Source organism: Coenobita brevimanus, chromosome 66 (genome assembly GCF_032717465.1).
Source record: "Coenobita brevimanus isolate Jiangsu-jjx chromosome 66, ASM3271746v2, whole genome shotgun sequence".
In the NCBI taxonomy this organism is placed as follows: Eukaryota; Metazoa; Arthropoda; class Malacostraca; order Decapoda; family Coenobitidae; genus Coenobita; species Coenobita brevimanus.
In genome coordinates this window covers 1,156,103-1,177,362 of record NC_137019.1, presented here as the reverse complement: position 1 = coordinate 1,177,362, position 21,260 = coordinate 1,156,103, and the positions used below count along the sequence as shown (strand labels likewise).

Genomic DNA, 21,260 nt, shown 5'->3' with positions numbered 1-21,260 from the left:
TTTCCCATAGAGCCAAGTATAGCCGAGAAATACCCAAAACTTTTCCGCTAGACAAGAACAGAGCATCATTATTTTTTTGCTCAGCTGTTGTGCCAGTCATGGCATGTCGTGGCTTTCTTAAACTGTGGTGAAAGCTGTTTTCCAGTGGTACCAGATATCTGCCAAAACAAAGAGAAATGCTACAGAAAATAAGGGCCACAAATTTACCCTTGCCCTCTCGGATACATTGTACGCCTAGTGACTGGACACTATAACTCGATCACGCTATCTCAGTCATCTCTCCTTTACTGCCTTTTAAAGTTACAGACCGAGGAGAAAAGTTGACTTTTTTGCCTTGCAACAGGTTGCTGTCATCACCAAGAACTAACACAAGCAATAACGAACCCTTATCATCAGTATTTCTGGCCAGTATTAGCAAAATCAAAGTGGTTCCGTGCAAGTCTCACCGTTCCCATCATCACCCAAGGACAGTACTAACACAGTACCTTGCTTTAAGCTCACATCATCAATATACTACGTTCCAATACAGGAAGGTTAAAATCTCAGAGTAGTGTGGTACGGGACAGCCGAAGTTTGCCCACATTCCCTACCGGTTGTGGCAATGTGGGCTGTTACATGAACTATTTCTATGTGATAGCAATATGAAGTACACAAGAAAAGAGTATGGGAAGGAAGGATATTCCCTGTCTCTGGGGAGGAAAGAGAAATACGCAAGATACGACGCAATGCTGGCTGAGAAATTCCGATGAACTCTTGGTCATGGCTGTGCAGAATAAAATCATCAGTCATTATCATCATCATACACACGACCAGATTAAAGTGCTATGGCCAAATACCTTGCAACTAGCTATGGGTCGACTTAATACCACATTGCTCACCATCATCATACTATCATCGACAATTTCAAAGCACACTACCTTGCAATTGGCTGTGGGTCGAGTTGAAACCACTTGTCAATGGGGTCAGCGTTGATTAGCCTGGCCAGAGCCGCCTCCGTCAGTATCACCAGCCCAGTCTTGGGGTCGGCGCTCCACTGGCCTGTCTGTAGACCCCCGCCACCGCCACCATCTCCCTCAGTCTTATATATATATATATATATATATATATATATATATATATATATATATATATATCTCGTTCCTACCCTTTTGAGTCCTCTTCTATCTATGAATTCCCATACAAGCCCATCTCTCCCTCCCACAGACACTCCCACTCCCGTATCAACGCCTACCGCGCCTTATCCTCGCCCTCCCTCATCTGTCTCTCCAGCCTCGACCCCTTCATCACCGCCTTCTCGCTGAGTGAGGATCTTAAGAAACTGGCCAGCATGGAAGTCGAATTTATGGAGGAATATAAGGTGGGTGTAGGTAGTTGTTATTTTTGAAGCTGTAGTGTTGTGGTAGGTGGTGGTGGTAGTTTCTGAAGTTGTGATTCTGTGTTAGCACGTGGAGAGTTGCTACTGAGGAAGAAGTTGATGGGAGTGGCTGAGTTTTTGTAGGACTACAAATAAATAAATACATACATATATAAATAAATAAATAGATAGATAGATAGACAGATAGATATAGGTATTGGTAGATAGACAGATATAGGTATAGATATAGATAGATAGATAGACAGACAGACAGACAGACAGATAGATATAAAAGGATAATGGTAGTGGCAGGGGTTGTACATGGTTGAAATGTCATCAGTTAACCTGATATAATGAAAAGAAAGCACCTAAAGAATAATATTTCATCACCTGAATATTTATATATTAACAATACAGGCCAGGAAATATCAGTCATGCGACGTGATGTATCCTCATGAAAACAGGTTTACCACCATGGGGTGCTATCATCGGCCATTTTGCAATAGCAATCGTTTGTGGTTTCAGACTATCTCGGACCTCAGACGCGACAGAAGAGGGTAATGGTATGCTCAACATAACACCTCCTTCTAGAAATCAGTAATCTACGGTAAACACCCTTGATACACGCTTCGAAATCTTTCATACATACTGTACAGGCGTGTATACTCATAGGCGTGTCACATTCATATACCATATGTAAACACTATACAAGGGGTTCCCAAGTGAGGTGAATTCCCTCTCTAGGAGAAATATATACATTCCTGGGGGAAAATAAACAGATTAAGCCAAAATGGCCAAAGTAGCCTTTTGGACATGTTATTGGTAATAGTTAATATATCTTACAACAAAATGCGCTTTGGCTTTTGATTTGTGCTTGTTAAGGGTAAGATCAGAATTTTGGTCACCAGATAATTTTCATGTTACATAAAAGCACACAATCCTAGATATTCCCCAGAGTGTATAAATGTCCCATGTTACCGATAGATTTCTTGCTGTTACACGTTGAAAAGCGCCGATAAATGGAGGTGAATAACTGACATCTACTTAGTCAGAAAAACTCCCATACGGAGGGGAGGGAATCCGGGAGCCGGGAGGAAATCATAGAAGATTTTCAGGTAAATGTGAGAATGCTAGGAAAAGTCTGGGAATCTCTATACTACAAACATCTTGAACATACACATACACACATTAAATATCTGTCTATCTGTTGCCAAATGCATTAATTTTGCATGGGGAAGCCAAAAACCAGTCTCATCCACGTCGCCCTGTCGTCTATCATTTGGCTGCCCTCTCTCCAACCCACATCCCCCTCTCTCATACATCTCTTCTTTTATCTCACCCTTGGTCTCCCCCTCCATTTCCTCCCCTCTAAGTCGAAGAAATGTGGGAAATATTCGCAGATCAAATGATGTCTGTGGAACGATAATATATACACAGGATTACCAAACGAAATAATAACTTTAGTGAGCCAGCCTGGATGGCAGTGAAATGGCGGGGGACAGGACGACGTGGAGGCGATGTGTTTGTGGCTACCCCAAACGGGATTGAGGCGTCTGGCAATATATATATATATATATATATATATATATATATATATATATATATATATATATAAGAAAAAAAACAAACGTAGAGGAAATCAGTGACAGTACAAAATCGTTTACGAGGAGCGACTCTAGGAAACTGATTCAGAGAGGTCTAATACAAGTATTCAAGAGTCAACAGATATGAAGATGGTAGATATGAAAATTTGTTCGAAATACAAGATGATACTGTGACTAGAAATAATGGAGTGAAACTCAAAACAAGAGATGCTACACTAATATAAGAAAAAAAAAAACTTTAATATTCTCATAGTAGAACAATGGAATAGGTTGCCTGCAACAGTAGTTAGTGCAATAACTATTGTTACCATGAACAGTCGGCTACACAAATATTTTGAGACTGTAGGCTATAACTAACTGAGTCTTCATTACTTCCAGGTTGAGGTTTGTGCTGACGACTGTGAAACGTTTGCTTAATAGTGAAACCATTCGGCAATTGTGTAAGCTCTTCTTTTACAGATCTGTAGAATAGATATTACATCGTGCATAATCATTCCTCTTCTGCCTGTCCAGTAAAATTTCCATTTTTTTTTTTTTTTTTTTTTTTTTTTGAACAAGCATGGCATTTTACTTTCCATCCTTTTCCTTTCCGTTTTATCATATGGTGTGGTGGGTGTGGGAAAGCCTTCCTTTTTTCTATTTTATTCTCTTACACGTTGGTTAGAGCTTAGTAGAGTTAGCCTCCCCCCCTTTTTTTTCCCAACAGATAACCTCATCTTGGACCAACAAGCCTCATGTCATCTGTACTTCTTGTGTACTCCTACGTATTCCACTTCACTCACAAGCACTCTTTTAGTAAGTCTCTCATTCTCCATCCTTTCTGCATGTCCAAACACCTCAGAGTATTTATCTTAACACTTTCAGTCACATCCACATAAACACCACAACGCTCCTTTGCTTCCTCGTACGTCTGTTTGTCTTTCCATTAACTTCTTCCTTATGTCCCACCTACAGGAGCTGCGGAAGAAGGTGCAAAAGTTCACGATGGAGCTGATTGACGAAACACGAACGACCACGGAGCTGGAGATCATCCTGAACTACGACCCCGAGGGAGAGCCTTACAAGAGCGGCCAGTTCATGCACCTCGCCAGGCTGAGGGAGGCCGTCGAAAAGAACCAAAAGGCGGTGGGTGGCGTGTATCTGTGTGCGTGTGTGTGTGTGTGTGTGTGTGTGTGTGTGTGTGTGTGTGTGTGTGTGTGTGTGTGTGTGTGTGTGTGTGTGTGTGTGTGTGTGTGTGTGTGTGTGTGTGTGTGTGTGTGTGTGTGTGTGAGTGCGTGCGTGCCTGCGTGCGTGCGTGTGCGTGTGCGTGTGTGTGTGTGTGTGTGTGTGTGTGTGTGTGTGTGTGTGTGTGTGTGTGTGTGTGTGTGTGTGTGTGTGAGAGAGAGAGAGAGAGAGAGAGAGAGAGAGATCGCGTCAGAATCAGCAGTCTGACACCATAATTCGCAATTAAACATTGCACGATCACAATACACAGACTCAGAGCAGAAACAATGCCATTGCCATTTGCCTTCGTCCATTTAATGCATTCGTCCTTAAATCCCCAGTTCGTTGCCCACGCCAACGTTCAGCAACTCCTTGGTAAAGTGTGGTACGATGGTATGCCGGGGTTTAAGCGCCTGAACGTCGTGAAACAGTTAATTCAAGTAGCAAAGATTGGCTGTCTCTTCCCCCTCTACTGCTTCGCTTTGCTCTTAGTGCCAACGTCCGCTTTCGGCACCTCCATGAAGAAGCCCTTTATCAAGTTCATCGTCCATTCCTCTGCTTACTGCTTCTTCCTGTGTGAGTTATTTTAATCTTTGTTTTTATTTTATTTTCTTCCTTCCTGCGTGTCCTATAACAACCTTAGGATAAGGCGACCCCACTTCCCTTCATTTGTGATGTAAGAAGCCTCATGAACCCTGTAACTGAAGCTTCTCTTCTCTCTCATTGAAGATCCGTTCCCCACCTAATATGATGATGGTGATGTTAATCATGACTGAATATTTTAACTTTTGTTCACTTTGGTTGTGTGAAAGGATAGATACAGGAATCCCCGGAAAGGTTAACAGTAGAAATATGTGAAAAAATAAATCCTATATCAACAAATATTTGCCTAAATAAATAAGAAAATGATTAAATAAAAAAATAATATTAGCATACCTTACACATTTTCAAAACCAAATTTTCCTCTAAACAAGGTTAGGACAGCCGCATAAGCTCTTTTCAAACTTGACACCTTACCCTCCTTCAGTGCTGCTAGTGGTGGCATCGCTAAGGGTGGAGACCGTGGTGATCCAGCTCTTTGGCACGGACTGGATGCTGGAGAGGCTTAGGGAAGCACAGAGGGAGGAGCGAGGAGGCTTCCCTTCCATAGTTGAGCTGTTTATCGTCGTGTTTATCTTCGGCTTCATCAAAGGCGAGATGATGGCACTTTGGGACGACGGACTCTTGGAGTACATCAAGGACCTCTGGAACATCATCGACTTCGCCACAAACTTCTGCTACATGAACTGGATACTGCTCAGGTAATAAAAATCGCCATTATCATAATAAAGAATGTGATGGAAGTACTCAGTAACATTCATCTTAGTTTCCCAGTTAGAATCACAGTGTCATATTCAGAGTCCTTTCTCATTCTTATTCAAAGCACAGTACCACAGCAGAGCTATAAGTCGCCCTAACTTGGAGACTGACGACGTAATATATGACGATTCAGTCTATGGATTGCTTGTTTAAATGATAACAACGCAAAGGGGAATGCAAGTTCCCATCTTGTAACGACACTGTAACTTCTGAAGCACTTGACGAAGATAGAAGGTGTCTGGCATCTCAGAATCGTTAATGACCGTAATGTATAATAAGGGATACTGCCTGATCAGAGCTGTTAAAAATAGGCCTTCCCATTAGCATTCTAAGTTTTAAGCAAAAAGCCGTTAGTAACACTTTCAGGCCACATCTGTGTTTCTTAATAGGCCCTACGTCATAGCCAGCTTATATGTTATTTGTACTATTTATACAGTAAGTGCTCGTTATATGGTGCCTTTTTTTGTGTGTGTCAGTTAAGTCCAAAGTAATTTACAGAAATACTAATAAAGTTTCCTTGCAACCTATAAAACTGATTTACCAATTTCCCCGAATTAATAGCACCAGCTATATGAAGAAGTTGTGATATTTTGGAAAATACCCCTGACTTACAATTATGATTTACTGCGTTATCTTCTGTTCCGGCAGGCTTACAGCGTGGTACTTGACGCAGCGGGCGGTGTGGGCGGGCCAGGATCCCTACTACCCAAGGGAAATGTGGCCGCCCTTCGACCCCTTGCTGCTGTCGGAGGCAATGTTCTGCGCTGCTAACATCCTGAGGTCAGACACCACCATCACCATCACCACCACCACCATCACCACCACAAAAACAATGACAACAACAACAGCAACAACAACAATAATAATAATAATAATAATAATAATAATAGTAATAGTAATAATAACAGTAATAAAAATAATAATAATAATAATAATAATAATAATAATAATAATAATAATAATAATAACAACGACAACAACAACAACAACAATAGAAATAATAATAATAATAATAATAATAATAATAATAACAACAATAATAACAACAACGACAACAAAAACAATAACAACAACAACAACAACAACAACAATAATAATAATAATAATAATAATAATAATAACAATAATAATAATCGTGTTCGTTTTTGAAGGCTCCAACATGCTTGCATGCGTCGGCATTGATCACCTAATGGCGGCTCTCCATGCTGCTCGATCTCTGGCAGTTTCCCTATTTAGTCCCTTAACCCTGACGTCATATTCAGTGACCTCGTCCCAGGTCTTTTTCGGTTTACCTCTCACTACCCTTCCCGCAGCATTAACACTTCTCACTTTCTGCACCCAAATATCATCCCTCATTCTCTCTGCATGCCTAGACCATCCCAATCTACCTCTCCTCATCACGACACCAATATACTCCAGTCCCATCCTACCTCTCAACTCCTCCATCGTAAACGTAGCCCCTCCCCCCCCCATGCCTTGAACTCAAGGATGTACTGCACATCCACCTAATTACTGCCAGTTCTGTACGTCTGAGCCTGCGAATATCCTATTCCTCTACTGACCAGGTCTCACTACCATGCAGCATTACAGTCCTAACACATGCCTCCTACAAAGATCCCTTTACACGGAGGGAGAGCCCTCCCAGTGCCAGGAGAGGCAACGGCTCCCTGAACTTCTTCCAGTCACTCCTCACTCTAGCCACAGAGCTAGCTCCTGCCCCACCTCCAGCACATAACATGTCTCCCAAATAACAAAACCCTTCCACACACTCAAAAGACTCACCAGCAAGTTCAGTCCTTTCACGCCTGGCATGCTCTCCCCGACACACCGCACACATGAAATCAGCATTATCATTATCTCGTAGTCTACCTCTAATATAATAATAATAATAATAATAATAATAATAATAATAATAATAATTACAATTATAATTGTTATTATTATTATTATTATTATTATTATTATTATTATTACAGTATTATGGTTAATCTTTTGCTGCTCAGAAGAGTCATATAGCTTCAAAAGATATTGCTTCCTCTGAAATGTCGAAATGATGACGCGATTTCATTTCATGTTTGTTATTCCATCAGGACGGTGGCACTTACTCATCTCTCTAATCCTTCACAGTACCAGTGTGGGTTTTTGTATCCTAAATTTGCAAATGATTTTGAGGCAATAGCTTACGGTATTTGGTGCATCATGAAAACTGTTAATAACAAATAGTGAAATAATAATTAACAACAATGATAATAATAATAATAATAATAATAATAATAATAATAATAACGATAAAAAGAAGCGGTGCCAAGGCTCAGCAAACCCATCCCCTGCAGTCAATTTAGTGGTGACGTATAAACACAACAGGATATTTGGTCAGTGCTGTCAGAAATCAGATTTGGAGTAAATCGGGTGAAAATTGACGATTTATGCCCATTTGAAATTTTAGGCCGGACCCACCTGACACTGACCTCCCTACAGCTTACTGGGGGGTGACCCCCATGATGTAATGAGGCATGTTATAGGATGCAGATTTGAAAGATGCACCTTCAGGCTTTGGTTTCATGTCGATATGACAAATTTGAAAGGAGTTATAGCGACAAAGCTTTTTTTTTTTTTCTTTTTTTTACATTTTTCTTTTACATTTTTTGGGTCTACAGCCTGGGCCTTGGCCCAGTCTGGCCCAAAATCTAATCAGGTGATCAAAGGGTCATTTTTTTTTTTTTAATGTGAGGAAGAAGGAACCAAAGGCAACAAGCCCGCAAAACTGTTCCTTCCGAGAGAAAAACAAAATACAAGAGAGAGCCGAATTCAAGATCCGATCATTTCGAGATGCCTGGACAAACAGCATTTGAAAGACTGGAGATCATAGGAAGCAGGAAATACAGACAGAGGGAGACAGTTCCAGAGCTGACCTGTTGCATAAATGAAGGACTGGGAGTAACGGTTAACTCTTGCATTAGAGAGTTGGACAGAAAAGTGATGAGAGTTTGCTGCTAGACGGGTGCTACGCACCCGTCGTAGAGGTGGAGGAATGCATGCAGACAGTTCAGAGGAGCAGTGACCACTGAAGTAGCGATAGAAATGAGATAAAGATGCAACAGTGTGGCGAAGAGACAAAGGTTGAAGGGAGTCAGAAAGAGGAGGAGAGTTAATGAGACGAAAAGCCTTTGACTCCACCCTATTGAGAAGAGCTGTATGTGGGAAGCCTCCCCATAAATGAGAGTTGTACTCCACGCAGGGGCGGATAAAACCCCAGTATAGAGTCAACAGTTGTGCAGGGGTAAAGAAGGAACGGAGACGGCTTAGCACACTCAATCTCTTGGAGGCAGATTTGACAAGAGATGTAATATGATCTTTCCAAGATAAGTCCCGAGTAAATGAAACCCCAGGCAAGTTTAAGGATGATGCAGGATTAAGCTGAATATTATTAAACATTAGTGGGTATACCTGTGGAAGATTTTGTCGGGTTGATAGGTGCAAAAACTGAGTCTTTGATGCATTAAAAACAACCAGATTATTTTGACCCCAGTCAGAGATACGAGCCAAGTCAGACATTAGGTGTGCCATAGCCTCATTCCTTGTTTGTTGAAGTAACTGCTGAGATGGATGTTGCAGGAACCACAAAATAGTAATAATGTAGAATTTTAAAACCTGTTAAACTGAAAGGACCCATATCCTGTTGCTGGCGTATTCCGTATTCACCTGATGATAATGATGATGATTATATTTTTAAACTATCTTCTCTCCTTCCGTGCCACCTTTCAGTTTCCTGAAGCTGGTGCACATCTTCAGCGTGAACCACCACATGGGCCCCCTTCAGATCGCTCTGGGTCGCATGGTAATTGATATCATCAAGTTCTTCTTCATCTACACGCTTGTCCTCTTTGCATTTGGCTGTGGTGGGTATGAGGTGTGGTGAAAGGTTCTTTTGAAGAAACTGATTATTCTTTTCAGGGTGCTTGAGGATCCTTTTTTTTTTTATTTTTATTTTTTTTTTAGTTATTAACATTATAGCTTATTGTTTTGAGAGTCTGAATATTGTTCCCGAAAAATCGCGATTATACTAAAAGAAACCGACGTAATGAAAGCATGTTCTAAACGCAGAAGAAAATACAATTGTACCCCTTCCGGTCAAGCAGTCTATTAGCCAAACACGTGCTGGCGTGTTAGGGTGGGGCGAAGGAAAGACAGAAGCACCTACTTTAAAGTTTACTGATAACAAATTGTACCAGTTCTTTGCCACTTAGATTTCTTTCATTTGCCAAGCTAAAATTACGTTTAAAATTTTAGCATTTATAGAATGGCTGCTAGAGTTTTGCTCTGTTTCAGTTTCATTACATCACTGAAAGGAAAGTTTTGTACGATGAATAATGGTAACTGGCACAGCTTACCGAAGAGGGAAAAATAGATTTTTTTTTTTTTTCTGAAGTCGGTATGGAACTTACGAAAAGTATCCCGTTTTGAGGATACTGTCTTCAGGCTGACTTAGGGATACTGCCATCAGGATATTATCATTAGTGTGTGTCTTAAGCACTTGGTGATCTTTTCCCTTTTTACCTTAACTTGACCTAGCTTTTCGTTCTTTTCTGGTTTATTTCACGTAACCCAATGGCAGAATAAGGCAATACTACAGTTTTACGTCTTTTACATAGCACTGCTTCGTGAACCACACCAAACTGTTGTGCTAATCTCTTACAGCTCAGCTTTCGAGCTTGAGATATGGCTAATTTAGGCCTAGTTAAAGTAAGAGGAGAATCGTGACAGGGGTCTCAGGTCAAGGCACTATCTTAGATGCAATGGTTCCAACCTCAGAGGGCAACTGGAGGTTCTTGTATTACGTGAAATGTTGCCAGGAAATTAGACAGACCTTCTACTCTCATATTTTCTGAACTATGAAAAACCTGACCTAAGGTACTACTACGTTCCGATAGTGGTAACTTGGAAATGGCTATCTCTATGAGCACTTTGACTACGATGACCTACTTTTCATTTTAATCAAGCCACTGCCAGACGATTTCGTTTTGGAGAAACCAGTAGCACTCATGGAACCAGAAAAAGCTCCCATTAAACCCTTCACAACCTTATGTCCCTACATGAACTGAGTAAAACCGTCTGAAAGCAGGAATAATGAAGTAAAAATTCGTCATCGGCATGAGGGGTTAGATGAAGAATTTTATATTCTTCCTATCACCAGCCGATTGCATTCGGTCAAGGAGACATTTTTCAAACTGCGAAGGTTCACGTAGCTTTCCTTAAACCCTTCACTACTAAACATGTTTTGTAGTTGAATAAAAATCATTTGGATCTTTGAGTGTTAAGATGACTGAGTGTTGTGTACTAAGTGCATCATCCGCCCTCCCACTCCAGGTCTGAACCAGCTGCTGTGGTACTATGCAGACCTGGACATGCGCAAGTGCTACTCCCTCCCCGGCGGCAAACCCAACCCTGACGCTGGTGCATCCTGTGATATATGGAGGAGGTTCGCAAAGTGAGTGCACTGACCAAGCTCATGTATTTACCATCAGCCGTCGCAATAAATGCATTCTCAGTCGTTCTGAATGATGATAGTGGAGCTTCTCTTAAACCCTCTATGCCCAAATGAGCTATAATTCTAGATTTCGGAGACTTGCTACAGGAAAACATACATAACAAGAAGGAACACTCACCCACAATTAACCTACAGTCACTGTAGGTGGATTTTTTTTTTTTTTTTTTTTACCATGTACTGTGCCATTGACCTTTGGCTAACTGCTCTCAGTATCGAACTGCTTCATCTTTACCAAACCCTCAGCCCATCCACCGAGTTTGGTCCAGATCGGATCAGTAGTTTTTTAGTTGACCTTACCGGGTAACCTTAATCGTTGACCTACTTTTCTGAAAACAGAATTATCATTAGCTTACGTTTAACCCTTCCACCAAGTTTGATCGAAATCGAATTAAAATATTTGAGTTAAAGAACCGAACTTCTAACCTTACCCTGTAACCCCTACCTGTAATTAACTGTTCTCAGAACTGAACCACTTCACCCTTTCCTGTCGCTCAGCCCTTAGACCAAGTTTGATCAAAATCAAATCAAAACTTATAGATGATGAACATTTCCTTGACCTATAGCCTAGAACCTTCTTTGGCTAAAATTAGTTATCTGTTCCTTTGATATTCCTTGATCATTGTGCCAAATCTGGTGCAATTTCGTCAAATAATTTTCCCAACAGACAGACAGAAAGATAGAATGGCAAGCAAACGAACCAAACCTGAAACAACTCCGTCGCGCTTTCTCGCGTGGATATTACTAACGCCAAAGTTTGTACAATTAAAAACATTATATTCAGATTTGTCTACAACATCTGAGCTTGTTTACGATACTTGAGTCTACACAAGTTGATTCTCTTCAGTACGATGACATTTTTTTTTTCTTTTTCTTTTTTTACTTGTGCTGTTTTCAAATGATACTGTTTGCATTACACGGATTTTTCGAAGTGGTAAGGTTAAGTATAGCTTTCATAAACACCTTCACTCCTTGAGGTGGCTCTTCTATGGTAAACAAATTGTCTGTCAGCAAGGGCAAAATAAAAATGATGTCCTCCTGCTAAAGGTTTCAGTCAAACGAAGATTGTCTGACGAATGTGTCATCTAAGTTCGCCTCCTTAATGTTACATATAGAATATTGTTAGTTGGTTTATCTAAGTCTTCCCACTGAAGGTTTCCTAAAAGTGTTTCAATCCAAGCCTCTTCATGACCCTTTTAGGAATGATTTCCCCTGACTGAATAACGTCGTCTGGCTTGAGCCATAATACTCGTAAAATATGAAAATGCGGCACCATGGTGCACTCCTGGATGAACTTAATCTGTCTGGCTTTGCCACTGAGTTAGGTTAGTGTGTCATCTTATATATTTTTGCTTGTCTCTTTATTTGTGCATGTCCACTAACCATCGCATCACTCCATCCCCCCCTCTCTGCAGCCTATTCGAGACCTCCCAGTCGCTCTTTTGGGCTTCCTTCGGGTTGGTGGAGCTATCCTCGTTCGACCTGACGGGAATCAAATCCTTCACGAGGTTCTGGAGTATGCTTATGTTCGGCTCGTACCATGTCATCAACGTCATCGTCCTCCTGAACCTTCTGATCGCCATGATGTCCAATTCTTACGCTATCATCTGTGTAAGCCCTTATTTGTTTGAGTCCTTGATGTGTATATAAGCAGTGTTCTAGGTGGCATAGGAGGCTTCGTAGGTCCTCCTCGTCAGCGATACATTTTTCACAGTGCACCTTAACATTCTCTTATTTATACTGTTCTAATATTGACATAGATCTCGTCAGTAATTTATAAGAAGATACTGAGATGTGCAAAATCAATCGTTAAGGAAGAGGTATTAAGGTAGCTCCAACGCTGCTTAAAATACTTTCTTATACCTCATTGGCTAGACGTCAAATTCCTGTGTTCATCAAAGACAGTCACGATAAAATGGCGCTATGGATAAAAAAAAAAAATGTCATTACTAATTAATTTTGAATAGACTGTAACGTATATCAGGGAATGTGTATGCAGGTATGGTGATATGTAGAGGTGTATGGTATGTAGGGGGACTGCTGAGCCTTAATAGCAGGTTGAGAAGTCTATGCCCAGAGTCGGACACATTAAAAAAAAAAAAAAAAGTTTGTTGCAGACACCTGAGTACAATTTATCAATGAAAGACAAATAGGAAAAACAAACAAACAAGCAGACAAACAAATAAAAAAGTTCTGTTAGCTTGCAAAACGCTCTTACTCTTCCTACAACAACTGTTTGTTTATTGTTTGACGCCAGATTTACGAAAATCACAGTGGATGACTATCAAACTATGCATCCAGTGATCTTGACTCATCTGTAGTCCCTTATTTCATCCAACTCCATCGATCAAATTTTCTCCCTAACTTCATTTTTGCATCCCATTCTCAGTCTGTTTCTCCTCTTCTCATCCACTTCACTATAGTACAAAAATAAATCTGTCCTCTTATTTCTCCACTCCTATTCACAGGAACAATGTGACGTGGAGTGGAAGTTCGCACGCTCTAAGTTATGGATGAGTTTTTTCGAGGAGGGACGAGACCTGCCCTCGCCTTTCAATCTGATGCCGAACGTTGGCGCCGTCTGCGTCAAAAAACCCAAGATCACAAGGGCGTCTTTCAAGCGGCGCCAGGATAACCTCAGAGACAGCCAGTATAGGGTTAGTGAAAATTAAGGTTGTGGACATAAACATCGACCCACTTCATTATGATAAATAAAGAGATTGTCAGTAGTGTCTTATGAAACCTAATGCGATCTTCATAGCCCAATAAACTTTTCAGAATATTGTTATTAGTTTCATAGTTGATCGATTTAAAGGTAGATCGATACTTGTATTATTGTCCACATGTGTGCAATACACTCTGGGCCCGTATTTATGAAAAGATCCTAACCATTTATGTTACCATGAACAAATCAGCATCAGAGTTAAGATAATTTTGCTTTTCGTATTTTGTAACTCCAGTGTTCATAGTGATTTGATTACGAAGTGTTTGGTAGCTTTATGAGCTGAACGAGGAAGTATAAACAAACAATCGTATGCACAACTAATGCCTAAGAGGGTTTATAAAAAAAGTTCTCAGACGTTTTCGAGTTAGTTGTTGAGTACAGTAATGGTCCATAATGGCCGAAGGAATAATCTACTGTTGTTTAAAGTAATGGTGCGATATCAAACCTAGTAAAACGTATAAACGCGTGTACAACTATAAGTTTACAGCATGTCTGGAGTCTAAGACTACAGTTATTCACGATACTAAGTAAGAGATTGTCAGGTTTCTCATTTCTACCTAAAGCGAGATAGATGACTCTCGGGGTGTGTACCTTTCTCCCTCCTTCCCTTAGAAAAAAAAAAAAAAGCGGGGGTTAGGGGAGTTAGAGGAGAGAGGGGGGAGAAACTGATTTTTCTCTGGCCACTTTCACCTGGATGGTTCACGTTCACCATAAGGAAACAGGAACTCATGCCCCATTATGGTTTTTCGTTTTCGGTGTGGAAATGATGGTCAGAAAGAGAGGTGTTCTGTTGCCGGATTACCTCACTCTGCTTTGCCCCTCACCTTTAAATGCGGATGGCAGGCTACAAGAAAACGCTGAATATGGACGAAATGCAATATACGGGGAGGAATGAATAGGATGTGGAAGAAAACGTAAAATATGGAAGGAAACACATATCTGCAAGACACCAACAGTCAGTTCACTACATTTCATCCCACTTTTACACTGTAGATCTTTCACTGTAGCGTGGCCCAGATTTTTGTCCTTTTGCAACTTATTTCCCGTAGCTCAGTGGCGAAAATGAAAATACTACAGCTCTGCATCCTTTCCGTAACACTTCTTCGCGACTGCATAATATTCTAGTGTTAATCTATTGCTACACCTGAACATTCGAAAGGAGACACTAGTGAAAATAGTGTACTTGACCCTATCTCATATTTCGTGCCCTCCCACCCAGAACGTGATGAAGAGCCTGGTGTGCCGCTACGTGACAAAGGAACAGCGTAGGATCGAGGAACGGAGCATCACAGAGGACGACGTCAACGAGGTAAAGCAGGATATCAGCTCCTTCAAATACGAGCTCTACAACATCCTCAGAATCAACAACATGAACACCGGGACCGCCCACGAGAAAATTGACAGTAAGTTGATCAGAAGTTCTGCGGTAATTTCCATCACATCTTTTCCTTCAGAGAGGTAAAAAGGATCGGAGTGATTTCCCTGAACATGAGTTGATGCTTATTTATTTCATGGATTCTTCTCTCATCTTTTCCCCCAAATGCACGAAAAAGACTGCAGTGAGTTGTCCATTGGAATTGCACATTAAATAAAAAGCATGATGATTTCTTGATTTCTTTCTTGAGGTTTAACTTGACATGTCTTGACATTTCGTTGGATATTATCTCAATATGTTATTGGCCTAAAATTCCGTTTTAAAGTTCACTGCAGTCTTTTACGCAGCTGAGAGAAAAGACGAGAATCCATCACACACACACACACACACACACACACACACACACACACACACACACACACACACACACACACACACACACACACACACACACACACACACACGCACGCACGCACGCACGCACGCACGCACGCACGCACACACACACACACACACACACACACACACACACACACACACACACACACACACACAATCAGTCTCAAGGGTTAAGATCATTAACAATGCATTACACCTTAAGGGATACTACATCAGCTGTTTAAGTCTTCCTTCAGTTTCAGTGCAATAACCAGATCTGATTCCCTTGAGGACAAGATATACTGTATGTTGTATATGCATGAAGTGAAAGGTGTGATTCCGTGTTTCCCTCGCAGTGACGTTTGGTAAGAAGCAACAGACGAGGGAAAGGAGACTCATGAAGGGCTTCAACATCGCGCCGGTAGAAGGCATTGATGCGCCAACCTTGTCGGGAGTTATGGCCAAGACTCTGAATATTATAGCTGCGTTCAAGAGCAGGGTAGGTGTCACCATAATACAGGGTGGTTCGTATGTAACGCTCCTCTTCCACTCAGCCAGGCAATTTCTCGTGTGTTGCGAGGCTGAATCAGGATTATTATTGTCTGTCCTGCACCATTTATTCATTTCCTCCTCTCGCTTCCACACCCACGGCCACACCAGCAGACTCAGCGGTCCCCGCAAAACAACAGATACAGCAAGGTGATTTTCTAGTGAAGCGCTATTTACGAATCATCCTGTACATCACCGATTCTCTACTGCCATTAGAAATCTCCCTTGTGTTACAGTTTAGTTAAAGATAAATAAGAAGTCCCCAAAAGTTCTTGTATTAATTAGTTCAGTGAGATAATCTATAATTTTATGCAAAAAAGAAAGAAACTAAATTATATAGTCTAAAGAAGACTGGACAAATACGAAAGCCCCCACGCTCACAACAGTACACGTCTTGAAGGGTGATTGAAAGGGTCGGGAGAGGAGTTTGAAGTCCCCTCCCTGTTTGTATTAGCGTAAGGATACTGCAACCCAACTTCCCAACACTTTCTGGAGCAGCCTCATATCAAGCAACGTAAGCCTCAAGAGATAATGGGGATGGATTTTACCTGAGGCTTCCTTTCCATTATCATCTGTGAAATCGATGGGATCAAAGACCCATACTCCAGATCTCCCCATCCAGTATGAATGTGAAGTTCGATGGGGAGGAAGAAAATAAATTATAAAGATTGTTTGTCATAGTTTTCAAAGCTGGTAATGCTTTTAGGATAGGAAGACGCGAAACTGCAGACTTTCAGGCCTCAGGAGCGTATCAGCGTAGATACTGGAAGGCTCCTGCACTAGCGAATTAAACAGTTTTGTACTCGAACTACAGTATTTATTGCATGGCCTCTCAAAATCATTGGATGATGACTCAGGTGGAAGAGGACAATACAGTAGTATCACAGCTGCAGAAACTGTGTATGTGCATGATTGAAGTCGTATGCTTCAAGATTAACTGGTTTTGCATATGAAGGATTCTTTGATCTAAAACATTAGAATGCTTGGAAGGGATGTCTTTTTCCGAGATAGTTTATTTGATTTCTCAATATTCTGGATTCATTATAGGGGAGGAGGAGACGTGACTGGAACACAGAGGTGCGGAAAAGCATCCGGAGGAGCGACCACATCGGCAGCAGCAGAACCATCCAGAGAAGGATGAGTCTGAGAGAGAAGACTCGCCAAACTAGTAGCGCTAACTGGAAGAAGGTGAGTGAGGGACAACAGCGCAACGGCGTTTGAAATTAAGCAGAACATACATAGAATCCTCAGCTAAAAACATTTAGCAGCATGGCTTGTAGCTCAGACTGGTAAACAAAGTCACTGATAATGATGGGTGTACTGTTGCTGAAGACCACAAAGAACCAGGATTAGTTCTATCATCCAAAAGGAGTCTAACTAAACAGATGAAAACTAATATGTTCGACATGTTCACCAAAAAGTTGTTGAAGCTTATACTTAACTTCGACGCAGTTCCTACTACGTATTATGAACCAACATTTTAGTAACCAAATAATGTTTGTTGCATATGGCACTTTAGATAGTAGATTGGATCATGGCATTTGAAAATAGCACCTTAGCACATTAACCCCTTAAAAAAAATAAAGATGGCCTGACAGTCATAATAACTGGCACCAGATTACAGGGCCAGATGAATTTCAAGTCGAGCTTTTGTCAAAAATCAAAACTGCTCTTGTTATCCCACAGTTTACAGATATTAATTAAGCAAGTAATATAATGGAAGATGGCTTATCGTCACATAAATCCAAGGTATGGCTCAGGCACCCCGGATCTAAAATCTACCTTACCGTCTCTCTACCAGCTAACTACAACTCTCATTATTTTTTTTTTCCAATACAGATCCAGTTCTACCAGAAGCGTGGAGTGTTCATGGGCGAGGATATCAATTCAGTCATGCTGAAAGAGGCGCGGAAGGCCCAGAAGGAAGAGCAGGTTGGTCTGGCAGAAGAACGATTGTCCATTGACCGTATTTATGTTTTGCATGTGCATCTCCGACCTTTACAAGCACGTAATCAATAATCAGGCTTCTGCAAATGTTCACCGTTGTCTCTTAGTTCTATGTGTGGGATACTCGTGTGTACCATTCTGTGTTTTAAAATATGAATTACGTATGGAGTTACTTTATCTTGACACATGCCCCTCACCTGACGTCCGTATCAATGTCCCTGTCACTGCAAAATGATCCGTAACGCAACTTACATGGGTAAAAAATAATCCCAAATAATTTATAATCAAGGTTTCATTCTTCCAAACCCAGCAGAATCATTAGATAGCCATTCCACAGTCAACAATTATAAGACATTCACCCCAGAAGCAACAATTATAAGACATCCACTCCATAACCAACAGAATCGTAAGACAGTTACTCCACACCAAGAGCCAGAAAACAGCCACTCCACAATCAACAGAATCATAAGACAGCCACTCCACACTCGAAACAATCATTAAACAGTCACTCATTTCACTGGGAATACTGTTGATAGTTCTCTCTCTCTCTCTCTCTCTCTCTCTCTCTCTCTCTCTCTCTCTCTCTCTCTTGCAGTTCCTCATTCTTTTTGTTTCTGGATCCTATCTCACCCCATATTTTCAGATGAGAATAAGGACAGGGAAGATCGTGACGATAATAATTATTTATTATTATTATTATTATTTTTTTTTTCCAGCCGCCCCCAAAGCCAATGAAGTACGGACGTGGCTGGAAGGCACTGCAAAACCTCCACGCCACAGGGAAGCTGGGCGACTCTGATATACCCCCAGCTCCAGAACCCTCCACCTCCGGCAACGAATAGGCAAACACGCCCTCATATATCGGATCAAGGCCTCCTTCTAAGCATACTTGCCCTCACGTATGTAGAGGTGTGCGGTACGTAAGAGGGCTACTGGACCTTGAAAGCAGGCTCTGAAGCCTATGCCCAAAGTCAGATACAAAAAAAAAAAAAAAAAAAAAAAAAAAAAACGTACCGGATCAAAAACTTCTCCTAGACATAAAGGCCTTCTTGTACCGGATCAGCTTCACAAACATCAAACTGTAGCTGAGGGACATCAAACAATCGATGAAGCTGGGACACGTATTAGGATGAAGTGAAGCTAAGGCTAACATAATAACATTGTTATGTGAACCCAAGACTGGAGAACTACAGTTCGATTTGGACAAAGACACAGATCAAGAATGAGATGGAAGGATATAATTATCTGAGGTAAATGTAATGTGAAGGCAATTTAGGATGGGACGGGCAAACTGCTTATTCCTTTACGGCAAGCAGTGATGAGGTATTCCCTCCTTAATGAAGAGGTTCATTCCGGCAAGGAACCAGCCATGGGCTGTCTAATAGTTTATATTAAGTTCTATGAATAAGCCAGTACAGAGGAATGCTATATATATACTGTATGTTAACAAATGAGATGGGAGGAAAAAGTGAAAAGTGTTTGTTAGTAGGGGCATTATCATGTCACGAACGATTGTAAGTCTCCTTGAAGCAATATCAAGTCAGTAGCGGCGCTGTTGGAATATCAGCGGGCCTACTTCACTGTAAACGTCTACTGACTAAAATACTTCATATTAAAGTCTCTGGATGGCTACCTAGTTCGTCTTAAACTTACTTGCCATGAAATTCGGCAGGATTTTTTTTTTTTTTTTTTTTTTTTTTTGTAACTGGTCTACAAGATTTTTCCAACTACTGACTCACCCACACAGTTTATATTAAGAAATTTACTTACTCTTTTCTGTGCTTCATTTATTGTTAGACATATTATTCTTCCAAATGAACTATTTTAGACAGCAGAGAGAAGCTCCTCCCAGTGAAGGAGTATTAAGCACCATTAATCTGTTGCTTGGAGATGGACAGCATCTATCTAGACTAACATTAAATTCCTTACATTGTGGTAGTGCCGGGGGGTGGGTGGGGGGCTGACTGGGATAGTGGCGTGATTTGTTAGGGTGGACTGAGGTAAGGGTGGGTTTTACTGAGGTGGACTAAAGTCATTGCGGAGTTTGGTGGAGGGAATTCGAGAATTTGGGGTCTGGTGGGGTGGTAATTTGTTGAATTTTAGTATGCCACTTTCGTCTTTCGTTTTCATGGAGAAAAACTTTACTGTTTTAGGTCTGGCACCCATCTCTCTAAAGCTGTCTCACTCGAGGTATCCTTCATTTCGAATTCTCCAGTAATTTCTTTGTATAATTCTCGTAGATATTTCACCTGATCTCTCATCTAGCATACCTTTCTCACCTACGCACGTAATCTCTTTGTATCTGGAACAATTAAGAAAATGGAAGGAAATTTATATATTATAAAATGATGTAGTTATTTTTTTCAATAATTTTTTATTTAATTTCTATTCATTGTCATTTTTTCAAAGCATTTCATTTTCAAAAACTACTTGTAAAATGCACATTATGGCTAATGCTTAATAAACAATGTGAATATTATAAAGTGTTTTTCAGAATACTTTCCTTTTTGGTAGTGTTACTGGTAAAATATGAAATTTACAGAGTAGGGGTGATGATCTTGCCTTTTGCAAAACGATTAGATTTTCCCACAAGTAACTGAAGGTTTTTCAGTGAGAGATTTGGTGGGGTAGATTGGGGTAATAGGGGTTTTGTTGGATGGACTGGTAAATTAGTGTTTCGTTGGGGTGAATTGGACTAGTGGTGGTGCATGATGGGGTACACTGTGGTAGTGTCGGGGGGGGGGGTGACTGGGATAGTGGCGGTGCATGATGGGGTACACAGTGGCAGTGCTGGGTGGTGGGGGGGGGGGGCTGATTGGGATAGTGGCGGGTTTTGTTAGGGTGGACAGGGGTAAGGGTGGGTTTTACTGAGGTGGACTACAGTCATTGCGGTGTTTGGTGAAGTGGATTCAAGAAATTGGGGTCTGGTGGGGTGGAATGTGGTAAAGGAGGGTGTTGGACTGATGGGTAGAATAGTGGCAGGATATGGTTAAATTATACATTGTTGTAAACTTATAATTATATACTTGGGTAAGCATTGCATATACTGAGGTCAGCTTTAGGTACTCTGGGGTAAACTACACATATAACTGGGCTGTTGTTGTATTTATTGCTCAGCCCCATTCTGTCTGACCGAGCAGACCCATCAACATCAGGCAAGCAACCACCCCTGCAGGTTTGTCCCGTGCAGTGAACCCATGTTCCTTGCGACTGATAGCACC

At 41.1% G+C, this 21,260-nt stretch overlaps 1 protein-coding gene across 1 annotated transcript in view; it reads left to right on the top strand.

Moving 5' to 3' along the window:
- The window catches only part of LOC145405282 (transient receptor potential protein-like), a 31,434-nt gene extending 12,541 nt beyond the window's left edge, over nucleotides 1–18,893 (top strand). Inside the window, exons 5-18 of the mRNA XM_080276695.1 lie at nucleotides 1,204–1,357; nucleotides 3,913–4,083; nucleotides 4,503–4,737; nucleotides 5,189–5,462; nucleotides 6,169–6,300; nucleotides 9,286–9,419; nucleotides 10,888–11,008; nucleotides 12,481–12,676; nucleotides 13,534–13,722; nucleotides 15,010–15,193; nucleotides 15,900–16,042; nucleotides 17,140–17,280; nucleotides 17,932–18,024; nucleotides 18,756–18,893. Coding sequence (XP_080132821.1) covers nucleotides 1,204–1,357; nucleotides 3,913–4,083; nucleotides 4,503–4,737; nucleotides 5,189–5,462; nucleotides 6,169–6,300; nucleotides 9,286–9,419; nucleotides 10,888–11,008; nucleotides 12,481–12,676; nucleotides 13,534–13,722; nucleotides 15,010–15,193; nucleotides 15,900–16,042; nucleotides 17,140–17,280; nucleotides 17,932–18,024; nucleotides 18,756–18,881 — 2,293 coding nt within the window. The 3' untranslated portion in view covers nucleotides 18,882–18,893. The remainder of the gene's footprint in view (nucleotides 1–1,203; nucleotides 1,358–3,912; nucleotides 4,084–4,502; nucleotides 4,738–5,188; nucleotides 5,463–6,168; nucleotides 6,301–9,285; nucleotides 9,420–10,887; nucleotides 11,009–12,480; nucleotides 12,677–13,533; nucleotides 13,723–15,009; nucleotides 15,194–15,899; nucleotides 16,043–17,139; nucleotides 17,281–17,931; nucleotides 18,025–18,755) is intronic.
- Nucleotides 18,894–21,260: the final 2,367 nt, after the last annotated feature.